The 20,667-nt window shown below is 43.8% G+C and overlaps 1 protein-coding gene across 1 annotated transcript; it reads right to left on the reverse strand.

Moving 5' to 3' along the window:
- Positions 1–1,449: 1,449 nt before the first annotated feature.
- LOC133420954 (toll-like receptor 2 type-2) lies at positions 1,450–19,773 on the reverse strand. The gene is made up of 12 exons (XM_061710839.1): positions 19,657–19,773; positions 18,795–19,060; positions 17,878–18,034; positions 17,647–17,796; positions 17,279–17,479; positions 17,066–17,188; positions 15,912–16,062; positions 15,071–15,235; positions 14,815–14,994; positions 11,810–11,950; positions 11,225–11,730; positions 1,450–4,246 (listed from the first exon to the last, which is right to left on the reverse strand). The coding sequence occupies exons 2-12, from the start codon at positions 19,057–19,059 to the stop codon at positions 3,856–3,858; spliced, it is 2,430 nt and encodes an 809-aa protein (XP_061566823.1). The 5' UTR covers position 19,060; positions 19,657–19,773; the 3' UTR covers positions 1,450–3,855.
- Between the last annotated feature and the right edge of the window lie 894 nt (positions 19,774–20,667).

Raw genomic sequence — 20,667 nt, forward strand, 5'->3', positions numbered from 1 at the left:
TGTGAGGAGCGAGGGCAGAGGGGGGCACACCTGAGGCCCACAGGTGTCGCCGCTGAGCCCATCCCGAGGTGTCGTGGGCCTATCAACGAAACACCGATGGAGGAAGTCACCCACCCGATGACCCAGTGAAGCCTTTGCCCCCCAAGCTGGTAGCGAAAAGGAAAAAACACATTAGGTATGACCAGTACTGGAGTTGAGGGGGGATGGCATCCCCCCTGAAATAAAAACAGTCCAAATCTTCCCCCCTGTAAAACTGCCATCCCTCCTTTCCATCCCTTATGTCATTTCATCAATGAATGTGGTTTTACTGCTATTTCAACATTTAGAGTCATCACCAGAAAAATAACTTATTTGACAATTTTCACCTGTTTCAAGTACATTTTCACTTGAAATAAGTAGGAAAATCTGCCAGTGGGACAAGATTTATCTTCTCATTACAAGCAAAAAAATCTTTTTCTACTTATTTTAAGTGAAAATCTACTTGAAACAGGTGAAAATTGTTGTTTTTTCCAGTGATGAGTCTTGTTTTAAGTGTAATGAGATTTTTTTTACTAAAATGAGACATTTTAACTAGAAATAAGACAAATATTCTTGTTAAGATTTTGAGTTTTTGCAGTGATCCATGTTACTTATCCTGTGAAGGACAGAGGCATATTGATAAGTTCAGAAAAGTGTTTTTTATTGTTGTGTTTTGATGTATTTGATGTAAGCCCAGTGGATATTTAAAGCTTACAGAAGGCTGCATTTAACTGCTGCTATGTCATTCCTGCAGTATTTCTGCAGCTGTTTTGGTCACTGCTATTATTTGTAATATATTATATTATTTGTAATCAGCACAAATTATCTGTCCCCATATGATAAAATCCACCATCCCCCCTGATTTTTTTTTTTTTTAAACTCTGGGTATGACTTGATTGCCTCCTTCGCAGTCCAATACAAACACCGCTGATTATGTCCTCTTAGCTAAACTATATACACACATATATTTATATATGTATATATATATATATATATATATATATAGAGAGAGAGAGAGAGAGAGAGAGAGAGAGAGAGAGTGTGTGTGTATATATTTATATACATTTATGTGTGTGTTTTTACGTTTCCTTTCTTTTCACGACTATTAACATTGTAAATTCACACTGAAGGCATCAAAACTATGAATTAAAACATGTGAAAATATGTTCTTAACAAAAAAGTGTGAAACAACTGAAAATATGTCTTATATTCTAGTTTCTTCAAAGTAGCCACCTTTTGCTGTGATTACTGCTTTGCACGCACTCTGCCTTCTCTTGATGAGCTTCACCTGAAATGGTCTTCACTTCACAGGTGTGCCCTGTCAGGTTTAATGACATGTCTTTTGTTGAGATCAACCTAGCTGCTCCTCACCAAGTTTTTTGATCACATAGAGCCAGGACAAGATATACGCTTTAGAAGTTTTATTGAAGCAAAATCACCCGGCGTTATACAGAATGCATTCTGGAGAACAAGAATGCATTCTGTATAACGCCATTTTCCTTGAAAATAGGGGCCTGAAAATAACATGGGTGGCTGAGAATCATATCTAACAATGGGAAATACATTAGGGACGCTAAAGGGAAATTTACACAATACAAAATAACACACAGGTATTACTGGACTTCACAAAGACTCAACAGAGCAGGTATAATAAATAATAACTTTTGTTGGAAATGTCAAAAACACATAGGAACTCTACTACACTGCATATGGGATTGTCCTGTCATTCTGCCTTTCTGGAAAACTGTAATGAACAATCTGAGCAACTGGTTGGGAAGTGACATACCATTATCTCCCAGATTCTGCCTATTAGGGAACAGAAGCCAAATACACAACATAACTAGCAGAGTATTCTCTGTAATCATGGCAGAAACTACAACGGCTGCCAGAACGATACTGAAACTGTGGGAAACACCCAAAAAAACCCGGAACTGAAAGAGTGAATAAACATTATGATAAAAACAGCTTCATATGAACTTCTCAACAAGTTGAACAATACAAACCAGACCAAAGCACCAGTCTGGGACTCGTTATGGGCTCACATCACATTGATGAGCCTACAGTATGAACACCTCCCTCCGATTGTATTGTATCCAGCACTATAATCCATTGTATGGATATGCTCTCCAGCTATGTAACCATCAATATGCTCTCTTTACCAACAGTAACGTTCACACTGTATCTTTATTTTATCTTGGTTTTGCTATGACACTGATACTACATGCAAAAGTACTGCACTACATACTACATTCACCCTGCTGCCCCAGCACACCACAGCGTAAAAGATCCCAGCATGGTCCTGCAGACGTTGAATGACCTGAGTCTCTTTAGGAAAAAGAGACTCTGCCCTTTCTTATAGAGGGCATTGGTGTTGGCTGTCCAGTCCAGTTTATTGTCTATGTGAACCCCCAGGTACCTGTAGCAATCCACGGTGTTCACCTCAGTAAGACTTGATGATGATAGGATTGTGGGGATGGGTTGTTCTCTTGTTCCTGAAGTCCACCTGCAGCTCTTTATTTTTTCTTATATTGAGTTGCAGGTGGTTCTGTCCCCACAACATCTCTGTATTCAGCCTCCTGGTCACCAGTGATGCAGCCCACAATGGCAGAGTCATCCACTTCTGCAGATGGCATGATTGTGTACCTGAAGTCTGAGGTTTAAAGTGTGAACATTAAAGGCCTTGAAGTCCCTTGAAGAGCCCCGTGCTGCTCAGTATAGTGTCTGAGTTGGTGTTCTGTGGCCGGCCTGGGAGGTAGTCCCCGATCCAGGTGACCAGTGAGTCGGTCGCCTGCATGTCCAGGAGCTCCCCCCATAGTAGAACAGGTCTTATGGTGTTAAACGCACTGGAAAAGTGGAAAAACATGACTCTTACAGTGCTGCCTGCCCTGTCCAGGTGCGTGAAGGCTCCGCGCAGCAGGAAGGTGAGGTGCATCGTCAGCTCCAATACGCGGCTTGTATGCAAACTGCAAGGGGTCTAGGTTTGGTTCCACCCCAACGGTTGTGGTCCAACGGTCCAACGGTTAGCTTAGGTAATGAAAAAAGTCATAACTAGCCTGCGGCTTGCACTACTGCTAAAATAAAATAGTAATTTAGCCAAAATAACAGGTCATTTAGCCTCAAGCAACAAGGAAATAGAAATACTTTAGAAGAAATTAATGGTTTAAAGATAAAATAACAACTAATATTTGAGTAAACTATTGAATGAACATCTTCACAGATGTGCTGAAGTTCTTTCTGGAAACAGTTACTCAAATAAAAACATGGAATATATAAGTAGTGGAAAAAGCCTTGATGACATCACGCCTGGGTTTTTCTCTTTCATTATTCTGGGCGGTGCCATGTTGTAAATGGAGTGAGCTGGCTGGAACACGCCCAAAGGTTCAAGAGTTATGCCCATGGTTATCCAAGTGTCTTTTTGGCATCTCCAAATGGCCATTTTTTTAAAGCTCTAGACATAATCTTACAGAAACATGTGTAAAATACGAATTTTATGTGGTATTGTTATCAAATTTGAAAATGCACTAGATAAGGCTTCATGCTGTGGTGCCATTGTGTTTTCCAGCTAATAAGTCCCAGCTACACTCATCTGCAGACATCTGATTACAAAACAAATTTCTGGCTGAAATAAAAACCTTCTATTTCAGTGTGTTCAAACTTAGATTACTCAATGTAGGAGTTAGTGATTCTGACAGTTGGGGTAAAAACCTCAGAGTGTTACCTTTTTAAAAGAGACCAAAACCATCTATGTACTTCAAAAGGTTCAAGAACAGGTTTCAATTTACTTTGGGTATGCCTTGGATAGGCGTTTTAGGCGACTTTTACAGGAATGGCAACAAGTTAATTATCCTCCTCGTCTCCCCTCAGAGCGTTGCGGAGGCTCCTCCAGAACTCCGGCCTCCTCTCCTCCTCCTGAGGCCACTCCAGGTAGGTGGTGGAGCTCATGATCTTGCGCAGTTTGCAGAAGCGTTTGGGAACGTCGTCCTTGGACAGCGGCTCCAGCAGGATCAAGATGGCCGCGTCGCCGCCGACGTCGAAGAGCCAGAAGTGGGAGAAGTCCAGCTCGTAGCGGCACCAGTCGGAGTGGACGAAGTTCTCAGAGAGGACGAAGACGGTCCGACGACTGCGCTCAATAGCGTTCATGATGTTGTCCATGATCCAATGTCCAGGAAGGAAGTCCCGCTTGTGGAGGCAAAGGGTGAATGAACTGGCGTTCCCGGAGTTGGAGTCACTGAAAGATAATAAACTGACGATCAAATTATTTTAATCCTTTTGTGAAGGACCAGCAGGTTATTCTTCTGTGTTAGACCAATTCACCCTGTCGATGAGGAGCACCAGCAAAGCTAACAGGTAAGATACATTATTCAGCTGCAGCCAATGCCGAAATAAGAAAATGTGCAGTTGTTCTGCTGACCACTAGTGTCTGGATCAACCTGATCTCACAAAAATCTGTGAAATGCCCACGACCTCTCACCACTATTTTCCGTGGTATATACACGGAAAATGGTATAATTCCGTGTGAGCACCACGGATATTGTACCATGCAAAGTCAATGGGATCGGTTGTCGTGATATATACACGGATTATGAGATTATTATAATTTATATATTATTCTTTGTTATAATGGCTAAATTATGAGTTTTTGACGCGCAAGGTACTGTTTGTTACTGTCAGTTTGTAAAAGCATGTTTTTAATGCTGTTTTAGCAGTGTTTTATTGAGGTTTTAATGGGAGCACCACAGATATGGTACTATGCGAAGTCAATGGGATCCGTGGTTGTGATATATACACGGATTATTACATTATTATTATGTATATATTATTCTTTATTATAGTGGCTAAGTTATACGTTTTTGATGCGCAAGGTACTGTTTGTTACTGTCAGTTTGTAAAAGCATGTTTTTAACGCTGTTTTAGCAGTGTTTTATTGAGGTTTTAATGGGAGCACCACGGATATAGTACTATGCGAAGTCAATGGGATCCGTGGTCGTGATATATACACGGATTATGATAGTGTTGTCCCGATCGATCGGGTGGCCGATCGATCGGGCCCGATCACGTCATTTTCAAAAGATCGGGATCGGCCAAAAAAGTATCGGGACATACTGTTATGGCTCGGCCGGCTGGTTTCCGACTCCGCGACCCGGTAGCGCTGGGAGCGCGGAGTCGGCGCAGCGGCCAGAAGAGCCGGGCGGCTCTGCTCTGAGCCCCAGCTGCAGCTCAGAGCGGCTCCAGCAGCTCCAGGCCAGTTCGTCTTATTTGTTTGCTTATTGCTCTGTGCCTATGTTTTAACATATATTAATTATTTAATCATTTTATAATTGCATTTAACAATACAGACAGTTGATGTGTGTTTATTGTAAGATTTTGGGCAGCGCCGGCGGCTGAAGAATCGTTTGTGCTGGTGGGGAAGGAAGCGTGGCTAACAGAGAGCTAACAGCAGCTAGGCTACGCTCAGATAAACGGTCTGAAAGTTTTAAAAACAAAGAAAAGCTGTCGGAGAAAAGTGACTGTAGTGTTATGTAAATGATTATCCGTCACTCGTAAATCATCTTTTGGTCCACTTTATTGACTCGGTAACAACACAACAGGGATGACGGACTGCTATTTTGCAGGCTGGTGTTACGGTCTAAAGGGTCCGTGTCTGAACAACCACAATTGGTTCCTACGCTCTGCGTGACATCAGCACAACACAGTGACAGAAAACTATAACAGCCACAATGAATATCTGCTGCTATTCATTTCATGCTGTTGAGAATTCTGCACTACCACTACGGTTAAGCCAAAATGTATTTTCATTTTCTTATTGATTGTGAGTTTGACTGGATGTCATTCAACTTTTAAACCTCGTAAGTAAATTACCTCCTTTTGAAGTGAAATTGATTTATTTTTGTTATTTTACTATTCTGAACTTTTTGTTTTAGTTTACAATTTCATGTTTCTACATTTTGTGGCAACAGAGCTGATAAGCTTTGTTTTGATCCAATGATGCAGTCAGTGAAAAAACAAAAATATGTCCATGTTGGAGAGAATGGACAATACAGTTTTTTACTTAATTTACTTTACTTTTTTTTACTTTACTTTTTTACTTAATTCTTTGCCAAAATGTATCTGATTGGGAAAAAGTATCGGAAATGTATCGGGAGCCAAAAAAAGTGATCGGATCGGGAAAAATCGGGATCGGCAGATACTCAAACTCAAGTGATCGGATCGGGAGCTAAAAAATCCTGATCGGGACAACCCTAGATTATGACATTATTATTATTTATATATTATTCTTTGTCATAGTGGCTAAATTCTGAGTTTTTGTCGCGCAAGGTACAGTTTGTTACTGTCAGTTTGTAAAATTATGTTTTTAACGCTGTTTTAGCAGTGTTTTATTGAGGTTTTAATGGGAGCACAACGGCAGTGGCGGTCTTTGTATTGAGGCGTTGGTAGGCAACCGCCTGGGGCCCCACTAAACTTCCCCATACATAGGGGCCCCCAGAGCAGCTGCCCACACACTCCCCGTACAGCTGTTTGTCTAATTGGGGGCCCCTGGAGTGTGGAGTGAGCCCCATCCATGTGTTTATAAATTGTCATTTTGTATGTTTAAATCACAAGCAAAAACAACACAATAAAATACAGAGAAATACAGAATCCGTGCACACCCCCTCCCTTTCGCGTTAAAATGGAATATTCCATCCATGCAGTGCTTTAAGTGGGCTGGTGCCATGGATCTATTATAAAACGGCTGGTGCGCAGCGGTATAGGAGTACCCCCACTTCTCAATATTGGCCTCTGGCGTACCGGGACTTTTTATGGCGTACCGGGACTTCTCATGAGCTCCCAGTTCTCTGTTCTCTCCTTGCGATTTGGCTACAGTGGCGTCGCAACGCGACTGCCCCTCGTGAGACGTTCACTTGTAAAGCCTGATTTATGGTCCCGCGCTAAATCGCCGCAGAGCCTACGCCGTGTACGTGCGCGTCGCCGCGTACCATACGGCGTAGGTTCTGCGTTGGTGTAACGCAGAACCATAAATCAGTTTACGGAGGTCCCGGGAGTCGAGAGTGTGCCAGAAAGCAATACAAAGAACGCGAAGAAGAAGATATTTTAATCTTTCTTTAAAAGTGGAGAGGAGGAGAAACCTCTGCTAAAAGCTGTCCATCAAAATCAAACCCCCCCCCCCCTCCGGAAATAAAAACGGTCAAAATCATCCCCCCTGAAATAAAAATTAATGTGGTTTTACTGCTATTTCAGCATTTAGAGTCATCACCAGAAAAATAACACCAGAAAAATAACTTATTTGACAATTTTCATCTGTTTTTCAAGTAAATTTTCACTTGAAATAAGTAGAAAAAATCTGCCATTGGGAAGATTTATCTTCTTATTACAAGCAATAAAATCTTGTTCCACTGGCAGATTTTTCTACTTATTTTAAGTGAAAATCTACTTGAAACAGGTGAAAATTGTTGTTTTTTCCAGTGATGAGTCTTGTTTTAAGTGTAATGAGATTTTTTTACTAAAATGAGACATTTTAACTAGAAATAAGACAAATATTCTTGTTAAGATTTAGAGTTTTTGCAGTGATCCATGTTACTTATCCTGTGAAGGACAGAGTCATATTGATAAGTTCAGAAAAGTGTTTTTTATTGTTGTGTTTTGATGTATTTGATGTAAGCCCAGTGGATATTTAAAGCTTACAGAAGGCTGCATTTAACTGCTGCTATGTCATTCCTGCAGTATTTCTGCAGGTGTTTTGGTCAGTGCTATTATGTGTAATATATTATATTATTTGTATTCAGCACAAATTATCTGTCCCCATATGATAAAATCCACCATCCCCCTGATTTTATTTTACAACTCGAGTACTGTCTACCAGTGAATGTGAGCGTTTTCTTGTGTACACATAATTTGTTTGGAAAATTCAATAAAACAATTTTCTTTTTAAAAATCAGGATAATGTCCTAGTATTTAAATATATCACTTAATCATCTGCTGTTACCCACCGCCTAATTTACCTGACATCAGTTGAATAAGGGGAGTACCGGCACTTATTTTTGTCCACTTAAAGCACTGCATCCATGCCATCATGTGCGCGAGACAACTGTTCCAAAACATTCCCCATGTTCATGATGTTCATATCTGCGCACGGCGCAATTACAATGAAGAAAGCATTGTGATCAGTGGTGGCTGCTCACATCTGCGCAGTGGGTGGCACCGCGAACGTGCTGTTTCTGAAAGACGGAAGTGAAATGCTACACTCAAGCTAGCGGGGAAGCGAGTTGTGAGAAGTTGAACAAACTTTTGAAATTAGCGAAATGAAGCGCCACTATGAAAGTGGTGCTTCCAAAAGGAAGAAAAAGGAAGAGGCCAAATCAAAGGCTCACTCACTCACTCACACACACACTCAGATATCTATCCCTCACTCAGACCTCTCTTTTAAAATATTATTTAAATAAATACTTTGCTTTTTGATATACAATGGTGTGTTATCTGAAACTCATTGTTAAAAGTAAGGGTTCGATGGGCCTCCTAGATAATTTCGCCTAGGGCCCCCAAATGGCTAGGACCGCCACTGCACAACGGATATAGTACTATGCGAAGTCAATGGGATCCGTCACCCGATTTGACTGCTGTCATACCATTGAATGAAGGACAAAACAATAACAATCATCCCATAGATATGGGCCAGTAGGGCCCTACTCTACCTATTAGTAGGCGCAGGAGGCTGTTATCGCCCCTTTCTATGGCTAACCCCATGTTATTAATGCTTGCTATGGAGCTCACACCTCATTATCGCGCCTTTCTATGGCTAACCCCATGTTATTAATGCTCAGTAGGCACAGGAGGTTTGTTATGTATTGTTATAGGTTTGCCTATGAGGCCTATTTCGTGTCTATTTTTGCACAGTTCACTAACGCTTTGAGCTAGGAGGCTGAAATTCTATACTCTGTATCAGGGGGTGACTCTCATCCACTGTACCGAGTTTCAGATCTGTGTGACCTTCGAAAGTGTCAAAGGTCACCGCGTGTGTTGCTTTTCGGGCCTGCGAAGCCTATTTCGTGTCCTTTTTTGCATAGTTCACTAACGCTTTGAGCTAGGAGGCTGAAATTCTAGACTCTGTATCAGGAGGTGACTCTCATCCACTGTGCCGAGGTCCAGACCCGCGCGACCTTCGGAAGTGTCAAAGGTCACTAATAACATGGGGTTAGCCATAGAAAGGGGCGATAATGAGGTGTGAGCTCCATAGCAAGCATTAATAACATGGGGTTAGCCATAGAAGGGGCGATAACAGCCTCCTGCGCCTACTAGTAGGTAGAGTAGGGCCCTACTGGCCCATATCCATGGGATGATTGTTATCTTTTGTCCTTCATTCAATGGTATGACAGCAGTCAAATCGGGTGACGGATCCCATTGACTTTGCATAGTACTATATCCGTGGTGCTCCCATTAAAACCTCAATAAAACACTGCTAAAACAGCGTTAAAAACATGCTCTTACAAACTGTCAGTAACAAACAGTACCTTGCGCGACAAAAACTCATAATGTAGCCACTATAACAAAAAATAATATATAAATAATAATAATGTCATAATCCGTGTATATATCACGACCACGGATCCCATTGACTTCGCATAGTAGTATATCCGTGGCACTCCCATTAAAACCTCAATAAAACACTGCTAAAACATCGTGAAAAACATGCTTTTACAAACTGACAGTAACAAACAGTACCTTGCCCGTCAAAAACGTATACTGTAACTTAGCCACTATAATAAAGAATAATTTATACATAATAATAATGTAATAATCTGTGTATATATCACGACCACGGATCCCATTGACTATATCCGTTGTGCTCCCATTAAAACCTCAAGAAAACACTGCTAAAACAGCGTTAGTTTAGTTTAGTTTAGTTTAGTTTATTTATTTAGCAATAAGACAAATATGAACAAAAAAATGAAAAACAATTAAATAACATGCAAGGAAAGGAAGAAGCCTGGTGGCGTTAAAAACATGCTTTTACAAACTGACAGTAACAAACAGTACCTTGCGCGACAAAAACTCATAATTTAGCCACTATAACAAAGAATAATATATGAATAATAATAATAATAATGTCATAATCCGTGTATATATCACGACAACGGATCCCATTGACTTTGCATAGTACTATATCCGTGGTGCTCCCATTAAAACCTCAAGAAAACACTGCTAAAACAGCATTAAAAACATGCATTTACAAACTGACAGTAACAAACAGTACCTTGCGCATCAAAAACGTATAACTTAGCCACTATAATAAAGAATAATTTATACATAATAATAATGTAATAATCCGTGTATATATCACGACCACGGATCCCATTGACTATATCCGTTGTGCTCCCATTAAAACCTCAAGAAAACACTGCTAAAACAGCGTTAGTTTAGTTTAGTTTAGTTTAGTTTATTTATTTAGCAATAAGACAAATATGAACAAAAAAATGAAAAACAATTAAATAACATGCAAGGAAAGGAAGAAGCCTGGTGGCGTTAAAAACATGCTTTTACAAACTGACAGTAACAAACAGTACCTTGCGCGACAAAAACTCATAATTTAGCCACTATAACAAAGAATAATATATGAATAATAATAATGTCATAATCCGTGTATATATCACGACAACGGATCCCATTGACTTTGCATGGTACAATAGGTGCTCACACGGAATTATACCAGTTTCCGTGTATATGCCACGGAAAATAGTGGTGAGAGGTCGTGGGCATTTCACGGATTTTTCTGAGATCAGGTTGTGTTGGTGCTTGTCCTGAAACCAGTTTTAGTCTTTCCTACAGTGTCTTTAATTGTTTTATTTGCTTGACCGTTAATCTAACCCCTTTGAAATAGAGGAAGACCTTTTCCACAACTGCAGGATCTTTCATCAGCATTCTTATGTAAGGAATGAAAAGACCCTGACTGGATCAGTAAGGGTTTAACAACTTGTTGAAGTTGATGTATGTTGATCACTGCAGTACTTTTGCAATAAGAGGCTCTTGTTTGTTCCCTTAGTTAAATGTAAGTTTTGACATTACTTGGGCGGGGAGGGAACACATGCAAGTACACCTTCTGATGGGAATAATTTTTACTTCACTAAAAGTTACCTTGCAAATCCGCTGGCATTTTTGGGTTCATGACTTAAATCAAATACCGTGGCACTGATGATATTGCAGAAAGAGAACCTACCTGGGCTCTTCCAGCTCAGGTACCAGGAAGTTTTCCACCCAGCCAGCGTCTCTTTCGCTGTAGGAAACAAAGGCATCGAAGGACAGCAACGCTTCCCATCCCTCCGTATCTCTACGCCGCCGGTTCTTGGAGCTGCGCTTGGCCTTGAGCCACGCCCAGGTCATCTTCAGGTACCAGAAGACGTGGAGTCGCCAGAGCAGGACGCACAGCACGACCCCGACGACCAACGCCAACCCACAACTCACCGACACAAACAGAACCTGGTGACACTCGACGACAGAGAGGTGGACTCCACTCACGGGCTTCCCCTGCAGGTGGAGAGGGGAGTCACAGATGTAGCTGGCCTCTCCATCCGTCAACTGAACGTCTCCATCTCCTCGAAGATGAAACTGGAGGAAGGGAACAAAGGTGCAGGAGCAGATGAACTTGTTCTGGCCCGCCTGGAGGTTCTGGAGTCGTCTGAACGATTGGAGGTCTGAGTGGCTGAACACATTCAGGGTGTTGGACTGTGAAAAGCAATGGGGGTCAGACTGGAGAAGACTAAGAGGACTGGATGTTGAAGTACGAGGCCTGATAGCTTCTCACCTGTATGGTTAGGGTGCGCAGATTTACGAGGAGATGCCCAGAAGGCAACCTCAGAAACTTGTTCCCAGATAGGTAGAGCTCTCTGAGCACGGGCAGGAGCACCGTGAAGTCTCTGAGATCGTTGTAGCTCAGGTCCAACACCTCAAAAGTGAAAGAACAGAGTACAACGTACAGTGAGGTGCAACAGTTAGTACTCCTTCATTTAATTCCATGTTTTTTGTGTGTAAAAACATGATAATCAACTGGTGAGTTCAAATAGCAACACAAAATTTTGTGTTTGCAACCCTTGTTTAGTGCATGAATCCCCAAATAATCCTTTCTTGGGATCCTCCTCTTCAATCTATATAGCGGAACTAACGTTGCCACAGTAATGTGGAATGTTTTGAGTGGCAGTTAATGTGTTATTGCCTTGGTAACAGAGACGCTCTTCTTTTGTCAGTTAGTTAGATGTTGGGTGCTCGTCAATAAATAAATATCATGAATCAATCCGACCCTCGATCATTTTAAACTCTCTTCCTTAATTTCCATCTTGATTGGGTTTATAACGTAGGCAGATGATACCCAGATCTGTCTACAACTGTCCCCAATCGACAACTGTATGACTGGTTTGTGTCAGCACTTCAAGGGAGAGACAGTTTAATGTAACAAATCTTTTGGTTACATAAAGGAGTGACTGAAAGTAATTTTTGCCTCTAAAGAGGGGTGTTACTAATCTTTGATTAGCTAAGGCAATGAAAAATAACAGATGATTCCAGGTATCGGAGCAACAAATTCACCGTCTTAGCTCAGAACTTCAGGTACGGTGGAAAGACTCAACTCTTGGGAGTAAACACTTCCAAAACATTTGTGAGTCTGTAGGTGGAAGAATAACTTAATTAATAACAGCACACTTTGATACTACTGACTGTCATTAGGAGACTTGCGCAGGTGTGAATCAACCTGTCCCTGGCCCGTGTTGTTGTTCCCACCTGCTTCAAATCCACCATCATTGTGCCGGTACCGAAGAGCTCCACACCAGCATGTCTCAACGACTACTGCCCAGTGGCCCTCACCCCCATCATCTCCAAGTGCCTAGAGCAGCTGGTCCTGGCACACCTCAAATCCTGCCTGCCCCCCACCCTGGATCCCCACCAATTTGCCTACCGCAAGAACAGGAGCACAGAGGATGGAGTCTCCACAGCGCTGCACTCTGTCCTCTCACACCTGGACAACAACAACACTTATGCCAGAATGCTGTTCATAGACTTCAGTTCAGCATTCAATACTGTCATCCTATCAAAGCTAGTAGTCAAATTTGCGGACCTGGGCATCACGGCTCCCATGTGCAACTGGCTACTGGACTTTCTGACCAACAGACCACAACATGTCCGGTTAGACCACCACTGCTCCTCCACACTCACCATCAACACTGGCGTACCACAAGGCTGCGTGTTGAGTCCATTCCTCTACTCCCTCTTCACCCACGACTGCAGACCTGTACGTGGCTCCAACGACATCATCAAGTTTGCGGACGACACCACCGTGATTGGCCTCATCAGGAACAATGATGAGTCGGCCTACAGGGAGGAGGTGGATCACCTGGCTGCGTGGTGCAAGAACAATAACCTGAGGCTCAACACCTCAAAAACCAAAGAACTGATTGTGGACTTCAGGAAGAATGCTGTCACTCATCCACCCATCCACATAGACAGTGTGGCAGTGGAACGTGTGACCAGCTTCGAATTCCTGGGGATCCACATTTCACAGGACCTCTCCTGGACAACAAACTGCTCCAACCTGGTCAAGAAGGCTCACCAGCGCCCCTTCTTCTCGAGGACTCTGAGGAAACACCACCTCTCTTCAGAGTGCTGGTGAACTTCTACTGCTGCACCATCGAGAGCATCCTTACCAACTGTATCACAGTCTGGTACGGGAACTGCTCTAGCTCTGACCGGAAGGCACTGCAGAGGGGGGTGAAAACCGCCCAGCGCATCGCCGGACCTTCACTTCCTGCGATGAACCCTATTGACAGGAAGCGTTGTCTCAGGAGAGCAACCACCATCATCAAGGACTCCTATCACCCAGCACACAGACTGTTTGTCCTCCTGCCCTCTAGGAGGCGCTACAGGAGTCTCCGCACACAAACCACCAGGTTCAGGAACAGCTTCTTTCCCACAGCTGTCTCCCTGCTGAACTCTGTCCCCCCCAGGCCCCCACCCCCTTTCACTCACACACACCAACCCCCCACCCTTCCACCCCCCCAGAAGTGAACGGGGCTAGTACCCACTAACTATTCTGCACATCTGTACATAATATAATTGCACTGGACTTTTTTTTACCAACTACCTCCTCGCACTACTGTAAATACTTCTACACTGGGAATGCTGCAATCACCCGTGTACATACTGTAACTCAAATCTGTTGTAAATCATATAATCACATCTCATCTGTTTATAATCTGTTTATAATATATATTATCACTCATTCATGTCTAACCTGCACCTTATAACAATAGTATTTATTAATCTACACTGTCTACATACATATTTATATATATATGTGTATATGCTGTACATTGTGTTTATTTCACTGCACAAGCACTTCCGGTTAGATGCTAACTCCATTCCGTTGCCCTGTACTTTAACATGTGCAATGATAATAAAGTGGAATCTAATCTAATCTAATCCGACAAAAATCACACGACAACATTGTAAAAAAGAGAATTGAGCAAACGTTCACAAAACACGATGTGAGACTGAACTATAAAGTCCTGCTGAAAGTGGATCCACAAACGAATGACTCATGGGATACTTAAGTGCTCCGTGTGTTAAATATTTGGTTTCATTTTTGTTAAATAAATGTTGAAAAGGTGAAACTGTTCATCTGAGGTTGTATTTGACCGACAGTCTGATTAGTTTTATCATGTTTTTACACACAAACATGTGGAAAGAAGTTGCACATGTTGCACAAGAGTCTATGTTTTTAATGTAGTGTTAGGATTTAGATTTTTATAGACTCATCTCCACCTCCAGCGATGTGGGTAGACAGGGAGTGGTGGTGGTGAGCTTCGACATGGAGATGTTGAGGTATCGGAGGGCGGAGGGCCAGGAGCAGCTGGAGGGCATGGAGCTGTAGCTGGTTCTGCTGATGTCCAGGTGGGTCAGTTTGGTGAGCTTCGCAACCAACCGGCTCACCATGGACAAAGACTGCAGGGGGGGGAGGGTGACACTCCATCACATTCCCGAGCACTAATAGGAAGGATTCGTTTGTGTTGTTAAGCACCTTCAGAGGGTTTCCACTGATGTTCAAAACCCGGAGCTCCTTCAACGTGCTGCTGCCTTCACACATCATGTACTCCAGCGTCATGTCCGTCAGCAGGTTGTCCGACACGTCCAGATACTCCACGTTCACCATCACCTGTGTTGTTTTACAGGACACCAAGAACAGCTGAAGGAAAAAGAAAAGGGTCAGTTTTTGCTTCATTTGCAGAGTCCAGCCTGGATAGAAGGATCTTTCAGAATCTGTCAAGTTTTTCACGAAAGTAACATGTAACAAAAACGGGTGGAAAGGCTTTGCCTTCTAATTAAAATAGTCTAAGCTTGTAGATTGTAGAACACCATAATACCCATACACACCACACACGTGCATACATACATAATTGCATTCATACACGCACGCACCTGATTGAAATCTGTGCAAAAACATTGACTTTTGTTGTTTTGTACTGTTTCGTTTGACTGTCTTGTTTGTTTTCTAGTGTAAATTAAAAAAAAAAAAAAATAGTATAAGCTTCGGCTAAACCAGCCAAGGTAAGATGGAGAACTCTTGGTAACTGAACTACAGTGGGCGTAGTCCACTTACAGACCTGGGGGGTCTATCTGGACTGACGGGTTGGGTGGCGTCGGTGCAGCAGGATTTGCACGGTGCGAAAGGCTTCAAAGGCACGCTTCAGTCTAGTTTTTACTTTTTAATTTTACTGGTTGTTTAAATTTGATTTTAAATGGACTTTGAGTGTTTCTTTTGCATTTGGTACGTGAAACTTACTTTACAAGTAGAGAAACTCGTTTAGAAGCTGCAGCTTTTGCCGTAACCCCGAATGAACCGTTCAGGTCATGGTTCCTACCTTGGAGTTTATGATGGACACCTTCCTCTGGAACTGAAACAGGAAGTAGAGTTCTGCAGTCATGAAAAAGCTCAAAATGTCCACCACCACGAGGTTCCTGACGAAAATCTCGTCCATGCTTCCGAGGTTTGTCTTGTTGGCACGTACCCAACTATTATCAATAATAAATAGAATAAGTTTAGAAACAATAGGCATGCAGTCTCCAATTTAAACAACAGGTTGTTCCATAAATGTGCTTTAGCAATAAAAGAAATGCTTCTGTTTTGCTTCTAAACAAAGGAATATGGTGCAATTATCAGCATCCTTACATTAATCCTGTATGCTTTTGTGTAAAAATATAGCTCTCTGAAGGTCCTCCACAGCATCTCAACCAGGTTCAGGTCTGGACTTTGACCAGATCCTTCCAGAACCTTGAATCTTATGGATCTGGACATTAAGCCCAGACATTTTCATTTTGGTCTCGTCCGTCTAAACGACAGAGATTTTTCCTAAAAACTCCAAACAAACCATCAATGCCCTCAATCTGCAAAGGCCTTCCTGAGATACGGCCTCGACGGCAGCAGCTGTATAAATGTTAGTGGTTGTGGGTCGGTCTGGGGTCTGAGGCTGGAGCAGAATATCAGGCTGAGATGCCAGTTGGCCAGTCCAGTTACAACTGGTTTAACAACGCGAGCACAGAGCCGAGGGACCGCGGGTCCCAATGGAGCTCCGCTAGTCCTCGTTTCAACTCTGGCAGCACTTGTTTCACATGTCATTTCATTTGAAGCAGCTAAGCTAAAATGCTAAGTAGTAGAGAAGGAATCTCCCTGGTACGTCCGCTGGGAGTTAGGATAGCTTTTCTATGAACTGAGGCAACTTTTACCCCTTTTCTACCAAACCGATTCCAGGGCTGATTCTGGGCCAGTGCTGAGTTCAGAACCGGGCTTTCTGTTCCCACTGACAAAGAACTGGCTCCAGGGCAGAAAGACCAGTTCAAAGGTAGCACCAACTCTTTGCTGGGCCAGAAAACCCAGTTCCAAAGTAGCACCAACTCTTTGCTGGGCCAGAAAACCCAGGCTAAAGGAAAGAACCGCTTATGTAAGCGGAGGGGGTGGAGTTGAACCTGGATCTACAAGTTCGGTCGAATGATTTCTGGGACCTTTCTGCAAACCCACCTGCCTTTGCCAGTAAGAGTGAGACCATCGAAGGAAAGGGAGGTCAGCGGTGCCCCATCAAACAGCAACAGGAAGTCCATAGACACCTCATCAGACACAGAAAGGTTTCGGAAGGAAAGCTGCCTGGAGAGTGAAACCACAGATAAATTACAGGTTTCTCTGCAACAAGACCGGGTTTTTGTATACTAGTGGAAGAGGGCGTCGCTTCCCGACCTGATTCTCTTCCTGGCCGCCTCTCTCAAAGCCTGAGCAGACTCATTCCCGGTCATGTGAATGTCTTCCAGGGTGATGGGCGTCTCAGGGTACGACACGTCACTGAGCACGGCCGAGGTCAAGGTGACGTTTGTTAGGCCCTGGACGTTTAAGGTGACGCGACCGAGCGGCCAGATGTCGGCCAAAGCCCCAGACTGGTATCTGCAGAGAAAACAGAGGATGGGAGGAGACGGACGATTCAACAGGCAGACCCACGAAATAAGTGACCGGGAGCTTCGGATTGACCACAAGATTTGGTTCTTGGCTTCATTTTCGTTGACTGAACAAAGACAGAGTTAGTAAAGTAAAGGAGAGAGCGCTGGTCGGACCTGGCCAGGTTGTTGGCGTGCACGGTGAGCTCGTCCAGCTGGGTGACGCCGTGCAGATCTCCTCTCCTCAACTCCTGCAGAGCTGGACCTCCAAATGCCAGACTCCTGAGTCCGACGAGTCCTCGAAACAGCGGAGGAGATCCCAGACGGCTGCAGGAGAGAAGAAGAAGAAGCCGTGCTGAGCCTGAACGTCAGCGTCGGTGCTGCAGGCTGCAGACCCAAACCTCTCACCTGTACGGGTTGTTGAGCAGGTGGAGCTTCTGCAGAGCTCCCAGGTGACTGAACCAGCTGTGGTTGAGGGTGCTCAGCTGGTTGTCGGACAGGTCAAGCTCCTCCAGGCTCCACAGAGAGTCCAACGCTGACGGATGGATGATGGCTATTCTGTTAGCTGGAGGACAACAGCCGCGGGCTGAAGTTAGTACCGCCTCTTTAAGACTCACTTAACATGTTTTTCACTGCGACACCCTCACAGCGAGGGGCCCGCTCTGATCACACCAGCAGCAGAATCTAAAGAAGATGTTGTTGCAAGACTCTACCATCCACCCACTTCACCCACGATTCTAATCTCCGATCCTGCACACCAAGGAAAGCTGGACTCGATGAAGCCAACGGCACCACATCATCTGCAAAGAAGCGAACGCGTGATCCTGAGGTTGTGCGACCCAAAACACCCTGGAGAGGTTTTGAACAGAACCAGCGGTTAAGGGGGGACCCGACAATCCAACTGAGAAAGGAAATGAATCTCTGCCTTCTACTACCTCGTACTCCTGGAGCAAACCCCCACCGCCTAGTACTACTACTACCACCCCCACTGCCTAGTACTACTACTACCACCCCCACCGCCTAGTACTACTACTACCACCCCCACCGCCTAGTACTACTACTACTGCCGTCTCCCCCTTCAGGACTCCAGTGAGAGTTAAGAGCTTGGGGGGGGCACCTCCCAACCTTCCTCCTTAAAAAGGGGAACCACCACCCCAGTCTGTCGGTCCAAATGGACCAGTGTTGCACAAGTGCATCAACCGAGACGGCTCCACAACACCTGGAGCCTTGAAGGACTCGGGATGGATCTCTCCCATCATGCACTTCTGCACTTAAACATATTTCTATTGGCTGTTTCAATCAACAATCACAGCCTTCAGTGTTACCGTGGAGATCCAGAACCTTCAATTGCTCGTGGCCCTTGAGGTCGTCGTCGGTCACCGCGGTGATGTTGTTGAAGGAGAGGTCCAGAGTCCGGGCGTGGTCAGTTACCGTGGGAACACGAGTGAATCCGCCAAAGGAGCAGTTGCAGGAGAGCTGAGGGTCGCATCGACGGCAGGAGGGCCGGTTATCCACCGTGCCCGAGCTCCGGCCCAGACGGAGGAGGGCGAAGAGGAGGAGGGTGAAGGAGTGAAGGCGTGGGTGCTTCATTCTGCAGGAGAAAGAAAAACCAAGACAGAGTGGACGGATTCAGATGAGGAGCATGAAACCAGGGGAAACTGGAGAGGGAGGTTTTTCAGCTGCAGCCGCTCTGACAGAGAAGTGAGATGAAGTCAGGAGGAAGTCTGGTGCCAACAGATGAGTGACGAAACGATTTCTCATCCTTCCTGAAGACTCCAGCAGCAGGACGGGGGGTTCTGGTGGGTCTCAACTTTTCCTGGTTTTCAATAAATAAAGAAACAAAAGGAACCCTAATCTCTCGGGAGCACGAGGATGTGTTTGCACCACCGGATTTATAACATTTGTGATTCGTAATAATAAAAAATTAACCCCCAAAAAAATAAAAGTGGTGAAGCCCAATCACCCCCCTTCTGCTGATCGTCATGATGGGTGAATTGATCATCAAACTTCTAGAAAAGCAGATGTTTTTGAGCGTTCATGTGTAGGTTAACATGAACGAAAAAGAGGGTAAGAAATCAGCAAGTGGTGAAGCAACTGGTGTGACTTGTTTTGGAAGGGTGTACGTTTGTATTCTGATGAATGTTGAAGCAAAGAACTTTTCCCCCTCATGCGTCTCGGCCTCCTTACCTGAGGTGGACGCCACCGCTGGACTGCCACCGCTGGACCGCCACCGCTGGACCACCACCGCTGGAACTCAATTGACCAGCTTCTCCGTCAGACCTCCATCAGACCTCCGTTAGAGAAGCGAGCGGAGAAAAACAGGAAACTACAAGTTTCACAATACGAAGGAAAGCAGAAGTAGCGCAGGTGGGATTTGAACTTCTGATGAACTTCTGATTAAAAAAAAGATTCCACAAGCACACACACATATACAGGTATAAAAATACACACACACATAAATATATATATACATATACATATATATATATATATATATATATATATATATATATATATATATATATATATATATATACAGAGCCGCCTGGGAGATTTGCGAGGCCCTGTGCGAAATGGTTGGGGGGGGGCCTCGCGCGCTCGCTACGCTCACGCGCGGGCGAAATTTTGGGGGCTTTTCGGGTCGGATCGGGTGTCTGTATGCTCAATTTTAACTCTCCAATTAGCAAATACTGGATACCTTCCCCTGCCTCATCATCATCTGGGCTTGCCTCGACGCGGGGCCCCACGGCTGCTTGAGACCCGGTCGGATCGGTGATTTTTGTAACAAATGTATCAAACGAACCTTTCAGAGAGGCATTAAACTCTTCCATTTTCTTTAGTTTTTTCTTTTTTCATCCCCTGATGGAAATTTCCTGATTCTGTCTCGTTCTCTCGACATTGTGTGACAGTTTGTTCCAAATCCACCCGTCTGGATCAGAGCAGCTTGTGTCTGCGCTTGGTCTGATCAGTTGTATTGAACAACAGACACGCGCATATTTGCACATATATTTATTGATATGCACAGAGTAGTACACATTTAGGTCTGTAATGGAACGTGACTGTTGATATTTATAAGGGAAAAAACGAAAAAAATATTTTTTTGAAAAAAAAAAAAAAAAAAACGCGGTCGCACGGTTCGCACACCCCTTTGCGGCGGCCCTGTATATATATATATATATATATATATATATATATATA

This window comes from Cololabis saira, chromosome 20 (genome assembly GCF_033807715.1).
Source record: "Cololabis saira isolate AMF1-May2022 chromosome 20, fColSai1.1, whole genome shotgun sequence".
In the NCBI taxonomy this organism is placed as follows: Eukaryota; Metazoa; Chordata; class Actinopteri; order Beloniformes; family Belonidae; genus Cololabis; species Cololabis saira.